The sequence below is a fragment of the Myxine glutinosa genome, chromosome 3 (assembly GCF_964187855.1).
Source record: "Myxine glutinosa chromosome 3, kmMyxGlut1.1, whole genome shotgun sequence".
NCBI lineage: Eukaryota > Metazoa > Chordata > Myxini > Myxiniformes > Myxinidae > Myxine > Myxine glutinosa.
Window position 1 is genome coordinate 132,503,742 of NC_136263.1, and position 19,085 is coordinate 132,522,826.

The 19,085-nt window shown below is 45.6% G+C and overlaps 1 protein-coding gene across 1 annotated transcript in view; it reads left to right on the forward strand.

The window, feature by feature from the left end:
• Positions 1-19,085, forward strand: part of LOC137423211 (uncharacterized) — a 92,496-nt gene that overhangs the window by 14,059 nt on the left and 59,352 nt on the right. The window contains exon 6 of the mRNA XM_078773616.1: positions 867-1,263. Coding sequence (XP_078629742.1) covers positions 867-1,263 — 397 coding nt within the window. The remainder of the gene's footprint in view (positions 1-866; positions 1,264-19,085) is intronic.

The window sequence follows — 19,085 nt, forward strand, 5'->3', positions numbered from 1 at the left end:
ACTCACTCTCGTCACACTCACCACACTGTCTACAAACTCCTCAGAAAACAGGACACCAACACCATGCACGCCTTCTGGGCACCCTTGCCACACAAACTTGTATTTCTGTCCCTGCCTACCCTTCACCATTCTCACACCACTTCCCTTCCATCTCGTCTCCTGCACACAACATATGTCCACTCCTCTTCTGACCAATACTTCCACCACTTCTCCTGATCTCCCTGTCATTGTCCCTACATTCCATGTCCCAAACCTCAGAAACTGATGTCCATGTGGGACATCAGACGTTTCGTCATCATAAATGGAGTGATTTCCACCCTTGCTTTGACCGGGTTCCCCACCTTGATTTTTGATGTGAGGGGGTGAAGACCCCCATGGGGTACTTTGGGCTGTACCCTGCCCATATGTCATTGTAATTGTCATGGTTCCCTTTTTGAGGCAATATTTTATGGTCGGATGTCCTTCCTGGTGCCAACCCTTTTCGTCGCCTCTTACGACACGCAGGGATACGGTGTACCTATTCTAAACCGGGGTACAGACGGGTTTTTTTTTTGAGATCTCTTGTTCACAAAGAAACAAACGGACAAACAGTCAGATATTGTTGAAAACATACACTCCATCCACCCCCTCGGTGGTGGAGGTAATTAAATTTCACAATGGGAAATTAAACTTTTGTTAAAATTTTGATAGGTTTGCATCATAAGGAGCTTTAAGAATTATTTTTTTTCTTCTCAACCAAGGTGATGAGTATTACCTTCAAATAGTCAAGTATTCTTTCATTTTGTTTTTTTAATGATGTGATAAATCATGAAACATATTAACTCTGTCCTCTATCATGACTCTGACTCCCAACACTTCATGTTTAGCATCAGCGAATTCACACGGACAAGAAACCATTCCAATGTGACACGTGTGGCAAGGCGTTCCTGCGTTCCCATGAGTTACTCAGCCATCAGCGTGTGCACACAGGCGAACGCCCTTACCGCTGTGACAAGTGTGGTAAAAACTTCCGCTGGTCGCACAGTCTCGTGGGACACCAACGCACGCACAGTGCCGACCGCGCCTTTGCCTGCCGCCACTGCGGAAAGGCATACAAGCACCGTGCTTCCCTTGCACTGCATCAGAAGTCGCACATGACGTCTGGCGCTCCAGTCTCCCCAATTGTCCATGAAATTGGAGCTGGTACGATCACTGCAGTGTCTTCACTGGTACCCGAACGATCTCCATCTTCTGGGGAATGTTCGCCTGAATTTGGGTGCTCTGGTGAGCATATTTTGCTTATTTTATCTTTTTCTTTTTTTCTTCTTTCTCTGTGGATTTTCTCTCAATTTCCCTTGAGTAGCCTTATTAATCCAGTGGAAGCATTTTCTTGGAAGTGTCACAAATTTTTCATTTTGTTGGGAAGCTAATTTATAGCACCTTTGTTCATTTGTTGCCCTTAAAAATATATTTAGTTGTTATTATTTTCAGCTGCAAGCTGATTTTCCTGGTACACTTGGATTTTGTAATGTAAAACAAATGTGATTCATTCTCAATTGTAATTTTGAAGTACATTTTTGTCCTCTAAGTGCTCCTCTCCTGTCACTCCTCCTTCACCCAACCTCCCTCAGCCACCCCATCCCACTCACACAACATGATCTAATGCTCATGGTGTGACATGTACATGCATTACATGAAGGACAAGGACATTGGTGGACGTCTGTGTGCTTTTTACGTGCATTTACAAGGACACTAGTAGACAATGGGCACGTTTACTTGAATTGACAAAGACATCAAACAGTACATGAGATTTGAAGGGATTGGAGCATCGAGGCTTATGTGGGGAGGTTGTACTTACATTGCTGAAGCATCAAGGCCAGCACAAGGGTCAACGCTGTAGTGTAGCATCAGACACTGGCTGAGGGCACAGCTGTGCTGCTGATGAAATACTCTCTGCGAAGAACACCATGACACCTTTAATGTCCACCAATGAATGCTGGCAGAGGGGAGTTTACTACGCTTCCGAGGGATGGCACACATTTATGAATCGCCTTGCCTGTTTAACCCTGGGATCACAGTTTATAGCCGGGTCAGTATTCAAATCCAGGCTAGACGGCCTAGAGGCGAGTGTGCTAACCTGTAAGGACTAGGACATCTCGTCAGCCCCGGACCAAGACCGAGTCGGTCCATTGGGAGCATCAGGCATCTCTGTCTGTAAGAAGTTCCCCAGTTAGTCTTCAGCCAGCAAGATTATGTCCAGCTGAGATTCAAAAGGGTGTTGCTGATCGATAAGGTGGCATATAAAACTACGATTGCTGATCATTATTATACTGGCTTGCTGGCCCGGCAGCATGAATCCATCTGCCAATAAACTCTGTGGGATGTTGACGTGTGGTGTTCTGCAGCTGCACGACAATGTGCCAGTTACCATGGTCAGAGTTGCATGGGCCCTCATTTGCCAGTGAGACATTGAACAGTTGAGTCATCCACGTTGAAACCCACATTTGGCCCTGAGTGACTTATTATTTGTTCCCACATCTGAAGTCTAAGCTGCATGGCAAGCCATTTCAAGACAATTCCTTGAATTTCACTGTTGCATGGTTAAAGTGGCAGTATGAAGATTTCTATTTTCAGGGAATTACCAATTTGAATAATAAGTGGGCTAACTTTGTTTGAAAAATAATGTTGAAAATGTGTTATCTTGTTTCTACATACCTGAGTTGCAAAATAGTTTGCATGTCCCTCGTATGTATCCAGATGGGAACACCATGAAGGTCCATGCTGAATCCTATTCTCTTGTCTTTGCAACCGACATAGTGTTTGTTGCTTTGTGCTCTTCCATCCAATTTTTAAGAGTGCTTTTCATCATCCTCTCGATTTTACCTGTGACAAGAGCTTCGCGTTGCTGTTTTTGTTTGTGATATTGGGGTGCTTGTTGTGGTCGATTTTTGGAATGTGCATCCATTGGTTGGACAGCTGCCGGACCACACCCACATCTGTTGGTTGACTCCACCCACCATAGTACTGAGACGAAATTATATGGCTGCCATATTATTTCCAGGTCTTGCACATTAGTCCTATATTGGCCTCTGCTGATTATACACTGCCTGGCCTTTTTGCGTCAGATTTCCATTGGATTTGTTTGGGTCGAGTGTTAAATTATTAGTACGGTTTAACCAAGCCCGTATGAGCCTCCCGAAAAAAAATAGTGTTGCGTAATTATGCGCATTAAACGCACGTTTCCCAATCAGTCCGGGCTACGTCATCCCGGATTTGTACGACGTAGAGGGCAATGCCATCTAGAACAAACTTTGTATGTCCGTATGTCTGCACAAATGTACACCAATCAGAGCTGAGGATCTGGTCACATGACAGGGGGGATGCATTTAGTAACCATTACAGATTCATATTTTATTAAAAGGAAATATAATAACCTTCTATGGAACGTTTTGGGGTCCATGCAGGTGTTGTAAGGTAGATAGTGTTACGGATTCGTCACTTCCGTTGTTGTGGTTTTCATCCACTGTAAACATTTTTGATTCCATGTGCTATTATTGTTGTCGTTTAAGGGAAATAGATATTACTATTTTCAAAAGGTAAAAAAGTTAATGTTTTAAATGAAACCGGAACCGAACGACAACGAAGAAGAAGAGGAGGGAGAGAAGGTGGAGCGAGTGAGTCGGAGAAGAAGCCTAGCTGCTTCGAGGTCTGGAGCGAACGATTGGCGAACGAGAGTCACGAGTGAACTTTGGGTTTCCCAGGAAAGGGATTCCTGCGACAGAGTTGTTATCGCTGTGACAGATCAACCTGCGTGTCAGGTTTAGCGGTTGATTCCGAGGAGAATCATCGTAGTGCCGTTACGCCTCGAACGGGCCGTCGGCCATTGTGACCCGTGCGCTTTGCGCTTCGCTCAAGGTTTTTCACCGCTTCAACCATTTTCACCGCATTCAGACGTTAATCCGGTGTGTGTGTGTGTGTAACGTGGCTTTTGGAGTGGGAAATCTGCGGTTCGCCGATTGAGAGCTGTCAAACGTCCATACCTAAATGTGTGATTTCCAGTGAGACACTAAATGTGTGAGGACACCTTCGCCCATCTTTGGCAGTGTAACTGTCAACCCAACGGGATTTTGGTCTTGATACGACATCGTACGGACGATCACTGGAGTGGATCGACTTTGGCTTGATGCCGGAATACGACTTTGGCTTGATGCCGGAATACGGCATTTGGCCTGATGCGGGAATGGAGACATTGGGAATGTTCTTCTTTTCGCTCGCTTGGAGCACAGTGAGTTTTATTGTACGAACCTGATGGTACCATCATAGGAAATATATTGTTGCAGAACCCAACGTCGGCCTCTGTTCCCCATGGAGGGGGGATTAATCCCCTCTTCTATAACTGACCGACGTGGTCCCTGACGCTGCCCAGCGACCTCCGGAAAGGCCGGTGCACAGCCCCGTTCGTACCGCGGACAGATGTTAATTGCCGAGCGGTTTTAGCAACCGCGGCACGAACTATTAACAATGACTAGACCCGATCCTTGAACGTTGGCCGAATCGTGCCACAGGTTTTCAATGGGGAAAAGACAAAGACGACGGATGTGAAGAAGAAGAAGAAGACAAAAGGTAGGAAATACGAATATGATTTATTACTACTATTTACAACCAAAAGAAACCAAGGAAGAAGGAAGGATAATAAAATAATGACAGAAAGAGGGATGGACCAGAAGGACACAGTGCAATTTCTAGCTTAACTAAACAGGCTTAACTTATTCCCAGGGACAAGACACACAGAACAAACTCACGTACACAGAAGGATGGAATGGCAGGAATGAAGGACTGGAAGGAGAGAGGAAGGTTCAGCTGGGGCAGATGGTTCAGGCTTGATCCTGCACGGGACGTCGGGCTGGACCTCAACGGCCACCGATGCCACCGATCCTGGTTCCCGCGGGGTAACGGGTCGAAGCTGCCTGGTGGAGCCAACGCTGCTTGGTGGAGTCAAGCTGCTGGGGGGGGGGGGGGGGGGGGGGTGGGTTTGGCTTGACGGGTTCTCTCTCTCTGCTCTGCCGTTTCTCTCACGCAACTCTCAGGACTCTTTATGCTTGCTCTCTGGACTCCTCTCTCTCTCTTGAACTCCCTTCAACTCTCTTGAACTCCCTTCAACTCTCTTGAACTCTTCAACTCTCTTGAACTCTTTATGCTTGCTCTCTGGACTCTTCTCTCTCTTGAACTCCTGGCAAAGGCTTCCGCGCGCGTTTATATATCGCCTCGGGCGATCAAGCCGCCGGCCTCCAGGACACGCCCATCGGTGAGCTCGCCTCGGCCCTGATTGGTCGCGAGGGCTCACCGATCCCGCCCTTAGAGGAGGCGTTGGCAAGGCCACGCCTTGTTCCCGGCGCTGGGCTGACTCCTCCCACCTTCTGCTCCGAGATGACCTCGTGGCTAATGGAGTCTTGCAGCGAAAAAACCACAACCCACAGCAGCAGCAGAATGCAGCAAACTGCCCTATGCAGTTGGCAATTGACGAAAGGGGGGATGTGCAGAGAATCTACCTTGTTTGAATTTGGTGCAATGGAGTGTTAATTAATGGAAGACAGCCTTAATCTAATACACATAATAAGGAGATAACTACTGAACAAGGAGGAAATCTATGATTTGCTACGTGATTCTTTATGGAATAACTACGGGCACGACCTTTGACCTTTATACACCAAATGGAGGAAGGAGGGTGATATCTTCCAACAACTATAAAAAAAACACAATTCTCAAATCTATAACAATATATTGGTTGTACAATTGATTACTATTGTTGTTGCACTGTTATTCTTGTGTGATCTTAATACAATACTTGGTTGTTGGTAACAATTGGTGTGGTTTCACCATTGATCTTTGACATACAGAATAACACATCTTTCTGTCGTGACTCCTCTCGGGGCTCGGAGGTACACCATGACCGGGGTTTGGGGAGGAGCACGTAACAATAGGGAGGTTTCAGAAATTCCTAAATACAATTGTGATTTTGAAATGCGATTGATATGGACCTTGCTCCCGAATCGGGACGTGAACAGATGATGACGGTTCGTTGGTTTGATATCTCAATTCAATTGTGATTTATCATTATATTTTGATGTATTAACACAGTAGTATTAATTTCTGATTGGAATGATGAATGATGCTGTTTGGAATGAAAATATAGAGAACCTGCTGTCAATGCCTGATGTTCGACTGAAGGTGGCACAGGAATGTGGAATTTGTTGGTTCATAATTTGCCATTCACCGTTATTATTATTATTTTTAAACCAAGCCATTCACGAAGTGGCTGTCCATGCCTGAAGTCAAAAAAATTTTCATGCTTACATTATTATTTGCTAACTGGTAGCTGGTATCCCCACCAAGGTCATACTATCCTCTTCAACTACAGTATCAAACGAGGCTATGCCATTGTTAGACTATCGGTCTTGTGAAAGCCAATTCACTCGCACTTAATGGCAAATTCCCTGACCTCAATTGACCACGTACAAGTTCTTATGAACAAAAGGTTTATTACTGCAGAGAGAGCGGAAGGGCAGAAAGTTGATAACTGAATATACCTCTGACATTCTGAGCATATACTGCAATTTAGAGCCGAGATCGACTGAAACTTAGAGCCTAGATTTACTGATCGACTGTAATCTATACACCCCAAATAGATAACATAACCCTTCCTGCAGCTCCTGGTCGTAGTGGGTGCACTAGTTGCCTGAAACCAGACCCAGCTGTCCGTCAGATTCATAATTGATATTAAACCAAACCATGAAGACATCGCAGATGAATTGTATTAATACCTTCAACAGCAAGAACAAGAAAAAGAGCAATCGGAGATTGCAAACCCTCGCCAGGATGTATTTTCAGTGGTTTTTAAGGCTTTTGTGTTAAAACAAATATGGTGGCCGAACCACGTGACCGATGACGTCATCATTCTTTTTCAAAACTAATTTATTCCTAGATTATGCTCAAGGAATTTCATCTTGATCGGATGAAGTTTTGTACTTGTCGAATTATGACGTCATAATGGAGGCACCTATGACATCATCATTAACAAATTTTATTCCCCAGGGAGAGTTCTTTACAATGAGCCATGTCTCAATTTTTTCTATTCAGCACTTTCGGAGATATAGAGGTGCAAAGTTTTTCGGTTTTCCAGGATGGCGGCCGAACCACGTGACCGATGACGTCATCATTAGTTTTTTTCTTCACCAGTTTATGCCGACATGGCGCTCAATAAATTTCATCGTGATTGGATGAAGTTTTGTACTTGTCGAATTATGACGTCATAATGGAAGCACCTATGACATCATCATTAACATATTGTTGCAGATTCGGGCGTCGGTGCTCCCCTTATCAAGGGGGGGGTGGGGGGGGGTTAATCCCCTTGTCTTTTAAGCTGGCCGTCCCCCAATCCTGGAAATTATGACGTCACTTCCGGTCGGTGGTAAGTCGGGTTGTAAGCCCAATTAGTCTTATTACCTAAGTACTACCACCGGCCGTAAGCGAGGAGATAACTCCACCCGAGCCGCAGCGGTAATGGATACGCCGAGCGAAGCGAGCCACGACTCGGGCCGTTAACCATAGACTAAACCCGATTAAAGCGGTTCCTATCGCGCCACATGTACTCAATTGAAAGAAAGGACGCAAACGATCGAATAAGAGAAAACCCAGAAAATAAGAAGAACAAAGAGTGGGTTTATTAATTATATACAAAAACCCAAAGAAGAGGAAACAAAAGGAATATACAAGAGCAAAAGGACACAGGGCAAGCTTATCTAAACACTCTTGCTTACAACCCCAGGACAAACAGACTCACACGGGATGGTAGTGGTAGGAGGAGAAAGTCCAAGCAGATGGTTCCAGGCTCTGGGTCCACGGTGAAGAATGGCAGGCAGCTTTTTGTATCGTTGGCGCCCGACCGGACCTTATAGATATATCGGGGGACTGGGATGCGGCATACGTAATATGTGTGCCAACTCTCTCTCTCTCTCTCTCTCAATGTTCGTATCAGAGGGTACCCTCGCGCAGTTCCGTGATAGCGCTTTCTCTCGCTCCGTTCCGTTACCAATCGGTCTCCTCGCGCAGTCCGCAGTCTCTCTTCTCCCTCTCCTCTCTCTCTCCTCTCTCCAATCCTCTCTCCAATCCTCTCTCCAATCCTCTCTGTGAAAAGGCGCCGTGCTTGCACTTATGTAGTCCGCTTAGAAATCAAGCCGCGCACTCTCAAACCATGCCCACCAGTGAGCTCACCTCAGCCCTGATTGGGTAGCGCGGGCTCACCGGCTCCGCCCCTTGACGGAACGTTGACAGGGCCACGCCTCGTTCTTGGCGCTCCGCCCCCTTCTTCTCCAAGCTTGACCGCGTACGTAATGGCGTTTGGAGCGAACGCTGAGGCGGCTGCGGCTGGCAGAGGCGCGTAATACAATTTGGAGAGAGAGACTGGCAAAATGGACGGAATGGGGCCTATCTTATTTAATTAATGCAACGCAGATTCAACTATTGGGAACACAGCCTTATCTGAAACACATATTAAGGAAATAACTGAAAGTCCTATGGTGTCCTACGTGTTGCATATGGCCTAACTATTGGTGCGACCGTATTAAATGCTGGGATATTTACAAGAGTTATTATTTACAAGTATTTACAAGTGAGGGGTTCTCAAAACCGCAACAATATTTTATTCCCCATGGAGAGTTCTTTACAATTAAAAAAAAAAAAAAATTTGTATTCAGGATCGAGGCTCGTGAAAGAGCTAACATTTATCACACAAAAAAAATCAAACTGACACACAAAACATATAATAAGGGCAGAGGTAGACAAGATGGGGAGAGAAGGGGAATCACACAAACACAACATTTGAGAGCAGGGACATCGGGAGATCTGTGGGAGGGCTTGGGGGGAGGAGGCATGGGAAGGGGGAGAGGGGTGGGAGAAGTATAAAACACAAGGACACTGCAAGGACTTCCAGGAAGGAAGTTGGTATTTCAAAAACGTTTAATCTGGGATGAAATTAGCGGGGGTAGAAAAGATCAAGGTTTTGGATGGGGGAAGATAAGAGATGGTGGTGAACAGCTGTTTTAAAGACCTGGAGGGAGGAGTGGGATTGAAGAGAGTGAGAGAATTTGTTCCAGAAGCGGGAGTAAAGAGGAATGAAGGAGTGAAGGTGAGCAGAGAGTCTTGATTTTGGCAGTTTAACCATAAGATGGTTGCAGGCAGATCTTGTGCGACCTGCAGCAATATTTGGGGGACAGAGCCCAGAGAGAGAGAGCTGGGGGAGCAAGGTAGACAAGTCGGTAGAAGACAGAAAGCCCTCCAACCTGCCTGTGGTGAGAAAGTGAAAGGCCCTTGGAGTTAGCTTCATCGCGGGAGATTCCAATGATTCTGAAAGCTTTGGTTTCAACAGCGTGAAGCCGAGCTAGGTGTGAGGCAGGAGCACCGGCCCAGAGGGGAGAACAGTATTCCATTGAGCTGCGGATGAAAGCTTTGTATGTGGTGAGGAGCTCAGGTGTGCCAAGGAAGGACTTCGCACGACGGAGGATGCCCAGTCGGCGACTGGCTTTGGAGGCCAGCTTGGAAATGTGGTTTTCCCAGGAAAGATCATGGCAGATAGTGAGACCCAAAAGCTTGAGTGACAGAACTTCTTGGAGAGGATTATTCAGAAAGTAGATGGGAGGGTTGTCCAGTCGGTCTTTTCGGTGAGACATCGTAAGAGTGTGAGATTTGTCAGGATTGAAAGACATGTTCCACTTGTTTGCCCAGTCTGTGATTTTGTCCAGGTCTGCAGAGAGTGAGGAGGCTGCAGACTGCCGATCTGAGGGATGAGGAATGGAGCGGCAGAGAGTGGAGTCATCAGCAAAGAGATAGAGAGGATTTTCAAGAGAGTCAGAGAGATCATTGATGAAGACCAGAAAAAGCACAGGGCCCAGAACACTGCCTTGGGGAACTCCAGCCTGAACAGGAAGAGGAGATGAGAGAAACCCATTCAGGGCCACACGTTGACGACGACTAGAGAGGAAGTCCGCCAGCCATGCGTGGAGATTTCCATGGATACCAAAGGAGGAGAGTTTGGTGAGCAGAGCGGGGTGCCAGACCGTATCGAAGGCACGTGATGTGTCGAGGGAGACAGCTCTAATTTCCTGTTTGGCATTGAGGACCTCCATCCATTGTTGAGACAGCAGAAGCAGCATGTCCAGAGTAGAGTGACCAGGTCTGAAACCAAATTGATGATCAGAGATCAAGCCATTGGAGAAGAGGAAAGATTTCATATCCGAAGCAATGATGGATTCCATGACTTTGCTGATAATTGGGAGAAGGCTGATTGGTCTGTAGTTGCTAGGATCTGTTTTTGCACCTTTTTTTGTGCAAAGCGGTGATGTTGGCTGATTTCCAAGCAGATGGCAGTTGACCTTGAGCAAAGGAGAGGGTGAAGAGAACAGAGAGAGGGAGTGAAAGAGCGGAAGAACAGGATTTTAGGACCCATGGGCTGATGCCGTCAGGTCTAGTTGCAGAATCAGAGTCGAGGGTTGACAGAAACTTTTCCACCTTGTCAGGAGTAAAGGACCTTGGGACCTTTTCCACCTTGTCTGAACCTTGCGAGCAGAATATATTGAAAAATAAGCGAAGTACCAACTTCTAATCTGGTGTGTGGTTGTATCTAGGCATAAGGAAGAAATCTATTGAAAATTGGGTCGCCACGTCAAAATACAAGATGGCCGCCACCATATATATGTCTGAACCTTGTGAGCGAAATATCTTGAAAAATAAGCGAAGTACCAACTTCTAATCTGGTGTGTGGGTGTACCTCACCAGAAGGAAGAAACATATTGAAAATTGGGTCGCCACGTCAAAATCCATGATGGCCGCTGCCATGTATGTCTGAACCTTGTGAGCTGCATATCTTGAAAAATAAGCGAAGTACAAACTTCTAATCTGGTGTGTGCGTGTATCTAGGCGTAAGGAAGAACGCTATTGAAAATTGGGTCGCCACCTCAAAATCCAAGATGGCCGCCACAATATAGATGTCTGACCCTTGTGAGCAAAATATATTGAAAAATAAGCGAAGTACCAACTTCTAATCTTGTGTGTGGGTGTATCTAGGCACAAGGAAGAACGCTATTGAAATTAGGGTCGCCACGTCAAAACAAAAGATGGCCGCCACCATATATATGTCTGAACCTTGTGAGCGAAATATCTTGAAAAATAAGCGAAGTCCCAACTTCTAATCTGGTGTGTGGGTGTATCTAGGCATAAGGAAGAACCCTATTGAAAATTGGGTCGCCACGTCAAAATCCAAGATGGCCGCCGCCATGTATGTCTGAACCTTGTGAGCGAAATATCATATCATAGCATGTTTTCTGCGTCTTCCACTTTGTCAACTCACATAATTTCCCCGACGGGGGACCTAGGCGTAACGCTTGTTCAGAAAGTGGATGGGAGGGTTGTCCAGTCGGTCTTTTCGGAGAGACATAGTAAGAGTGTGAGATTTGTCAGGATTGAAAGACATGTTCCACTTGTTTGACCAGTCTGTGATTTTGTCCAGGTCTGCAGAGAGTGAGGAGGCTGCAGACTGCCTATCTGAGGGATGAGGAATTGAGCGGCAGAGAGTGGAGTCATCAGCAAAGAGATAGAGAGGATTTTCAAGAGAGTCAGAGAGATCATTGAAGAAGACCAGAAAAAAGCACAGGGCCCAGCCTGAACTCCAGGGAGGGAACTCCAGCCTGAACAGGAAGGGGGTAGATGAGAGAAACCCATTCAGGGCCACACGTTGACTATGACTAGAGAGGAAGTCCGCAAGCCAAGCGTGGAGATTTTGATGCATACCATAGGAGGAAAGTTTGGTGATCAGAGCAGGGTGCCAGACCGTATCGAAAGCACGTGATATGTCAAGGGAGACATCTCTAATTTCCTGTTTGGCATTGAGGACCTCCATCCATTGTTGAGTCAGCAGAAGCAGCATGTCCAGAGTAGAATGACAATATGTAAAAATACAATGAGCCATGTCTCAATTTTTTATATTCAGCTCTTTCGGAGATAGAGAGGTGCAAAATTTTTCGTTTTTTCCAAGATGGCGGCCGAACCACGTGACTGATGACATCATCATTATTTTTTTTCTCCACCAGTTTATGCCGACATGACGCTCAAGAAATTTCATCTTGATTGGATGAAGTTTTGTACTTGTCGAATTATGACATCATAATGGAGGCATCTGTGACATCATCATTAACATATATTATTCCCCATGGAGAGTTCTTTACAATGAGCCATGTCTCAATTTTTTTCTATTCAGCGCTTTCGGAGATATAGAGGTGCAAAGTTTTTCGGTTTTTCCAAGATGGCGGCGAACCACTTGACCTATGACATCATAATTATCATTAAAAAAATTATACAGGTGGAGTTGCACCTATGGTGAAAATTTCCTGTCAATCGGACCAACAGTTGCAGAGAAAATCATATTTATTCTGTGTGGACAGACAAACAGACAAACAAACTAGAAATCGGTCAGAGACCAAGGACTTGCCGGAATGTACTTTTTTTTTCAAGGGTTGGAAGGGAATCGGATAATGTTTGATAGAGTTATTAGTAAAAAAAAACATTTTTGACCTTGTTTGACCTTTCAAGGTCACTCAAGCGAAAAGGTCATGGTGCCAAATGAAATGTCGTATGTGACTTCCTATATGTCAGTAACAGTAAGTGTATGCATATCTCTTGTACTTTTAGAGTTATAGTGGTTTGAAATATATTTTAAATGAAAATTCGACCCCACTGATTTCACGTTTTGGGTGACCTTGAGCTTGATCTTGGGCCTGGAGAGTTAAAAATTGGGCACGGTCTATTCCAGGGCAAGGCAACTATGTGTGTAAAGTATGGCGATGCTATGTGCAACGATGTAGACGTAGTACTGTGCACAAACAGACAGACAGACCAACCAACATACTTGACGGAATTTTTCCAGCAAGTAACAAACGGGCTCAAATGCAATACCCTCTCCTCTGGCGAGGGTAATGAGGTAGTTGAGTGACATAGGTTAAAAAATGTATATATTTTGTCGCAGGTTGTCACCACTGTGCGGTCATTCTTGTTTTCTTATACCAACCCCTGATATCTTGTATTCCAGGTGATTCCCTCCACCACCTTCGCCCTTGTACTCTTCTTCCTCTTTATTTTATTTTCTTCCTGCGACTCAACTATTAGTTTGCGATGTGTCTTTGCATTTTTGGACTTTCTGTTCCCTTTTTTCCTTTCTGCCCAGTTACAACTGGTTTACACAAGTCTGTGAATTTTCCTCCATGAGCCTTGACAACTGTATTAAGAAGAAAAATAAATTACATTGTGTAGATTAATTAGCTCTATTATCGATTAATTTTAAGCAAACTCTTGATTAATTTTAAGCCTTCAACATAAAAATCAAAATGAGAGTTATTTGTAAATTGGTCTTGTCAATTGGAGTATATTGGAGTGTATAAAACAGCAAAAGCCCTTAATTTGTGGGGCATACATTCCTGGAAAATTCCGCGAATATTGGATCCACTAATGTCGAGGCATTGTTTCAATGGGAAAAAGTGTGATCGGTTCCCAGTGGTTCGTGCTTCATCAGGGAAAATTTTTAAATTTTATGAACACAGATGCACATGATTAATACCGTTTCACAAAAAATGCTTACAAATATGTAAAACAGCAGTTACTCTTGCAAAAGCTGAACTTAAAAGTTGGCAGGACCGATGTTTCGGCGAGAATCCACTCACCTTGTTTACGGCAGATGTTGACGTGAGGAAGAAGCTTGAAAAACGTCACGTCACCTCAACTGTTGGTAAGATGAATTGGTCTGTTGACCAATCCGGGCATTTTGCGACGATGCAGATTATGTGGGAGAGATGTTATAGCCTTCTCCCACGTCCGTGACAGTTTAAATTGCAAACCACCACTTTTGTTGAGAGATGGCGATTCAATTATTTCCCAAATGGATTCCTTTACACCATGAGCAAAATGAGCAAACCACTTTTTTTCTCTGTCTAAGATGACCACTTTACTGTTATCAAAGCTGTGACCATGCAGGTTCACGTGCGTATATACAACAGAGTTCAAAGCTTCTTCATAAGCTGGACGATGATGTTGGTTCATACGGCCTTAAAGGTTTGCCGAGTTTCTCCTACTAGCAACGGTACCTGCCCTATGGGCGGGGCTTCAATTGGGAGGCCCAAATGAAAAGGCAAAATATCAGAGATTGAAGGCTTTTTTTTATTTTAAACGATTTATATCAACATCCGTTGAATAATATCACACGCAAATCATCAAAATCTAAACGGTACATGGAACCCATTTTGAAAAAAGATTGAATTCTGCAAAACGGAAGCGGCCGCTACACGTCTTTCTCAGTCGCAAGTTTATGTGTGAAGAGTGCCTTGCCGAATCTGTAACACGGAAGCGGCCGCAACACCTGTTTGTCAGTCGCTTTGCACATGCTGCCATGTTACTTCGGAGCTGCACGTTTATATAGGAAGAGTTGGTCAGGAGTCTATCTACTCTCTCCTGGTACATATAATTTCAACAAAAGCACATCACTGTTCATATCAACAACAACAACAACAACAGGCATTTTAAGGCCATTTTCCCTGCTGGAGTGGGGGTTAGCCTGGCGGTCCCCATGACAATGTTCTCCATTTTGCCCTATTTTCTGCATCTCCCCTTGTTAACCCCCTTGCCCGCATTTCTTCTTCGACCATCTTTAGCCAAGTCTTTCTCGGTCTTCCCTGTCCTCTACTTCCTTCTACATTCATTTCCATCACTCTTCTCAACCAGTCACTTTCATCCTTCCTCAACACATGACCAAACCATCTCAACCTGTTTCTCTTCACAGCATCCATCACAGGCTCTATTCCCATCATCTTTCGCAATTCATCATTTGTCTTCCTCTCTCTCATCGATACTCCACACATCCACCGAACCATTCGCATTTCCACCCTTTCCAGCCTTCGTTGCTGCTCTACCTTCATTACCCATGTCTCACTCCCATAAATCATAACACTTCTCACACATGCAGCATACACCTTTCCCTTCAGCTTCAATGACACTCCCCTCCTCGGCAGCACGCCACTCAGTTCCCGAAACTTCTTCCATGCACATCTCACTCGAGCAACCGTTGCCGAGTCTGATCCACCTTCTCCATTCAGCATGTCTCCAAGGTAACAAAATGTTTTCACACCTTCCAGCTTCACGCCATCTCCAAGATCCAACTCAACATTTCCTCCATCGGCAGCTCCCCTCTGTGCACACCTTACACTTGAATGTAGCTGCGACACTGGTTGACCCTCTCAAACCACTACATTTTTGATGAACCCACTCAGCGCACATTGTACATTGAATGGAATTCACTCCGACACCCTTCCTGCACACAGCACACGGCCACTTCCCAGTTCTTTCCACCTCACCACATGCTTTGCCACTTGCCATCACCTTCGTTTTTCTGATATTCACCTTCAGACCTTTTGTCTCCATACATTCCTTCCACTTGTTCATCTTCTCCTTCAGTCCATCCATACTTTCTGCAATCAACACCAGATCATCTGCATACAACAACTCCCATGGTAAACCCTCCTTTACATTCTGAGCCAGCACCTCCATCACAGCTACAAATAGTAGTGGACTTAGTACCGACCCCTGATGCACTCCCACCTTCACCTCAAACTCACCACTGATCCCGTCCTTCGTCCTTACAGCTGTGCGCGCTCTTTTGTACATTGCCATCACCACTCTGATCAACCATTCCTCCACTCCTAACTTCCTCAATGCCCATGTCACTACTTCACGTGGAACCCTATCGAATGCTTTCTTCAGATCAACAAACCCAAGAAACAACATCTTCCTCTTCTCCATATACTTCTCCTGCAACTGCCTCGCAATAAAAAGCGCGTCTGTCGTTCCTCCTCCTGGTATAAATCCAAACTGCATTTCGTCAATCTTCACTTTCTTCCTTATCGTCCTCTCCAACACCCTTTCCAATACCTTCATTCCATGCTCCAATAACTTTATCGCTCGATACGAGCCACAGTCCAGAGGGTCACCTTTCCCCTTGTATAGAGGGACAAGGGTACTCAGTTCCCAATTCACTGGAATGCGGCCTTCTTTCACCACCAGATTGCAGATCTCTGTCATTCTCATCACACCCCAATTTCCAGCTGCCTTCAACATATCTCCCACAACTCCCATCGGCCCTCCCGCTTTTCTACTCTTCATTGCTTTTATCGCTTCCTCAACTTCCTTCTCGGTTATCTTCTCTGCCGGTCCTAAAACTGGGTTACTCTTTATGTTGCCATCCCATTCATTCTCTGCATTCAACAGTATTTCCATATATCTCTTCCATCTTCCTTTAATTCCATCTGGGTCCACAACGATTTGTCCCACTTCATCCTTCAAGTAACTCACCCCCATCACATCACACCTCTCTTTCGCTATCTGCTTTGCAATCCTGAATACCGCTCTCTGACCCTCTTCCGAATCCAAGCGTTCTCCGAACATTTTCCTACATGCCTCCTGTGCCTTTGCTACCTCTTTCTTTGCAGCCTTCTTGGCTGCCTTATAACTTTCATGCTCTGCCTTTTCTGCCTCCATACCCTTCGCCTTCTGCCACTCCTTGAACTTCTTCCTCTTCTCGTCAATCTTCTTTCCAACTTCATCATCCCACCACCATGTTTCCGAGTGCCTCGGTGGTCCTTTTGTCCATCCACATACCTCAACAACGGCTCCCAACAGACTATCTTTCATTGACATCCAACCACTTTCACGCTCAACCACATCATCCTCTACCATACTCAGCCTCTCTTTTAATGCCTCCCTCACTGTCACCTCTTTCAACCTCCACACCTTCATTCTCGGTTGGTACTTCACCCGCCGAGCTCTCCTCGCACCTTTCACCCTTACGTCGCAGACAACCAAGTGGTGCTGTGAAACAGCCTCCTCCCCCGGGATCACCTTTGTGTCCCGGAGGTGCCCCCTATCTCGCCTACGCACCAGCAGGTAGTCAACGGTTGTCGTCGACCCACCTGACGTGTATGTTACAAGCTTATTATCGTCTTTCTGGAACTGAGTATTACAAATCAACAAATCAGCTCCATCAGCAAACTCCAAAATCCTTTCACCTTCTCCATTTCTCACACCATATCCGCAACCCCCATGAACTCCCTCAAAACCGTCCATACTCCTTCCCACATGTCCATTTAGGTCTCCTGCTACCACAACAACGTCCTCATCTTTCACGTTTTCCATCAGCTTCTCTATAGCACACCAGAACATGTCCTTCTCTTCATCGCTCCGACCAACCTGCGGAGCATATCCCGAGATGACGTTCACCAAGAGCTTTCCAATCATCATTTTGACCATCATCAACCTATCACTCACTCTAGTCACACTCACCACACTGTCTACAAACTCCTCAGAAAACAGGACACCAACACCATTCACGCGCTCGAGGCACCCTTGCTACACAAACTTGTATTTCTGTCCCTGCCTACCCTTCACCATTCTCACACCACTTCCCTTCCATCTCGTCTCCTGCACACAACATATGTCCACTCTTCTTCTGACCAATACTTCCACCACTTCTCCTGATCTCCCTGTCATTGTCCCGACATTCCATGTCCCAAATCTCAGAAACCGATCTCCACGTCGGGCATCAGACGTTTCGTCATCATAAATGGAATGATTTCCACCCTTGCTTCAATCGGGTTCCCCACGTTGAGTTTTGACGAGAGGGAGTGGGGTCCCCCACGGGGTACTTCGGGCTGTACCCTGCCCATATGTAGTCGTAATTGTCATGGTTCTCTTTTTGAGGCAATGTTTTTATGGCCGGATGCCCTTCCTGACGCCAACCCTTTTAGTCGCCTCTTACGACATGCAGGGATACGGTGTACCTATTCTAAACCGGGGTACACACCGGTCATATCGGTAAATATTATTCCATCATGTTTGGGAAAATTGGAAAACTTGGAAAAATTGGAAAAACAATATAGCCTATTTTACTCCCAGGGGTCCCAGGAATACCCACCCAAAATATCGTTGTGGTCGGTTGAGCCGTTTTTGCGGTACCTTCGAACGAACGAACGGATGGACGGACATTTAGTGAATTATTTCTCCTATGTAGGTCTCAGTGTATGATGGGTCTCCACATCTGATTCCATGCACCAATTCGCGTTTCCTATCCTTCCGGATCTTGTCCTTAACATGAACTAACTGGCTGCACAGAATTCTGTGTGGTTTACATGATGTAACAATGCCAAACTTGGAGATGGATCTGCTCACTTTATCAGACAGCCCAGCCACATATGCAATGGTCACTTGTCATGTTTTCTTGATCCGTGTCCTTTGTTTCCCAGACGTGTTTTTGTTCTTACTACTTCACGCTTTTAAAAGACCAACCGTGGTAACCACACTTTCTCACGGCGCTCCTGTTGTTCTCTCACATAATTTCCCCTCCTGTGTGGTGGGAATAGTGTCTGCCCAAAAAGAGTGCATGTGACCAATAAATATGGATCAATGGGTGGTGTAAATCAAACTGCAACTCGTGGTTAGTATGTGTGGGTTTCATGTAAACCTCAAAATCCACATGGCTGTCACCTTTCATGTGAACCGTGCAGTGTGCGAAATTAACGCCAGCCCGACAGCCCGTGGCTGGTAACTTTTGTCCCGGGCTGGTATCTTTATTGAGTTGCCAGCCCGGTGGTCTGGATAGATTTTGCCCTACACTTTCCTGTGTGCCCCCAACATCCTGGCAGTCATTGACCTGATATTGACACTGCCAGCCAGCTCGGCCGAATGTGAGCGAGGATTCTCACAAATGAAGATCATGAAGAATGATCTCAGGAACAGGCTCAAGTCAACAACAATGTTGGATTTGCTCTGCATCCAACTAGAATCTGCGGACATCACCGACTTTGAGCCTAAGCCAGCAATCAACTTCTGGAACAGCTGTTCCAAGAGAACGAGAAGGCCCAACTTCACCCGGAGCGGAGCAGGCGCCAGCTTATTGCCAGAGCTGGTGGGGGATCAGGTCACGGAGATAGATGCTGCTGCTGTTGCAGGTGGTGAACCTGAGG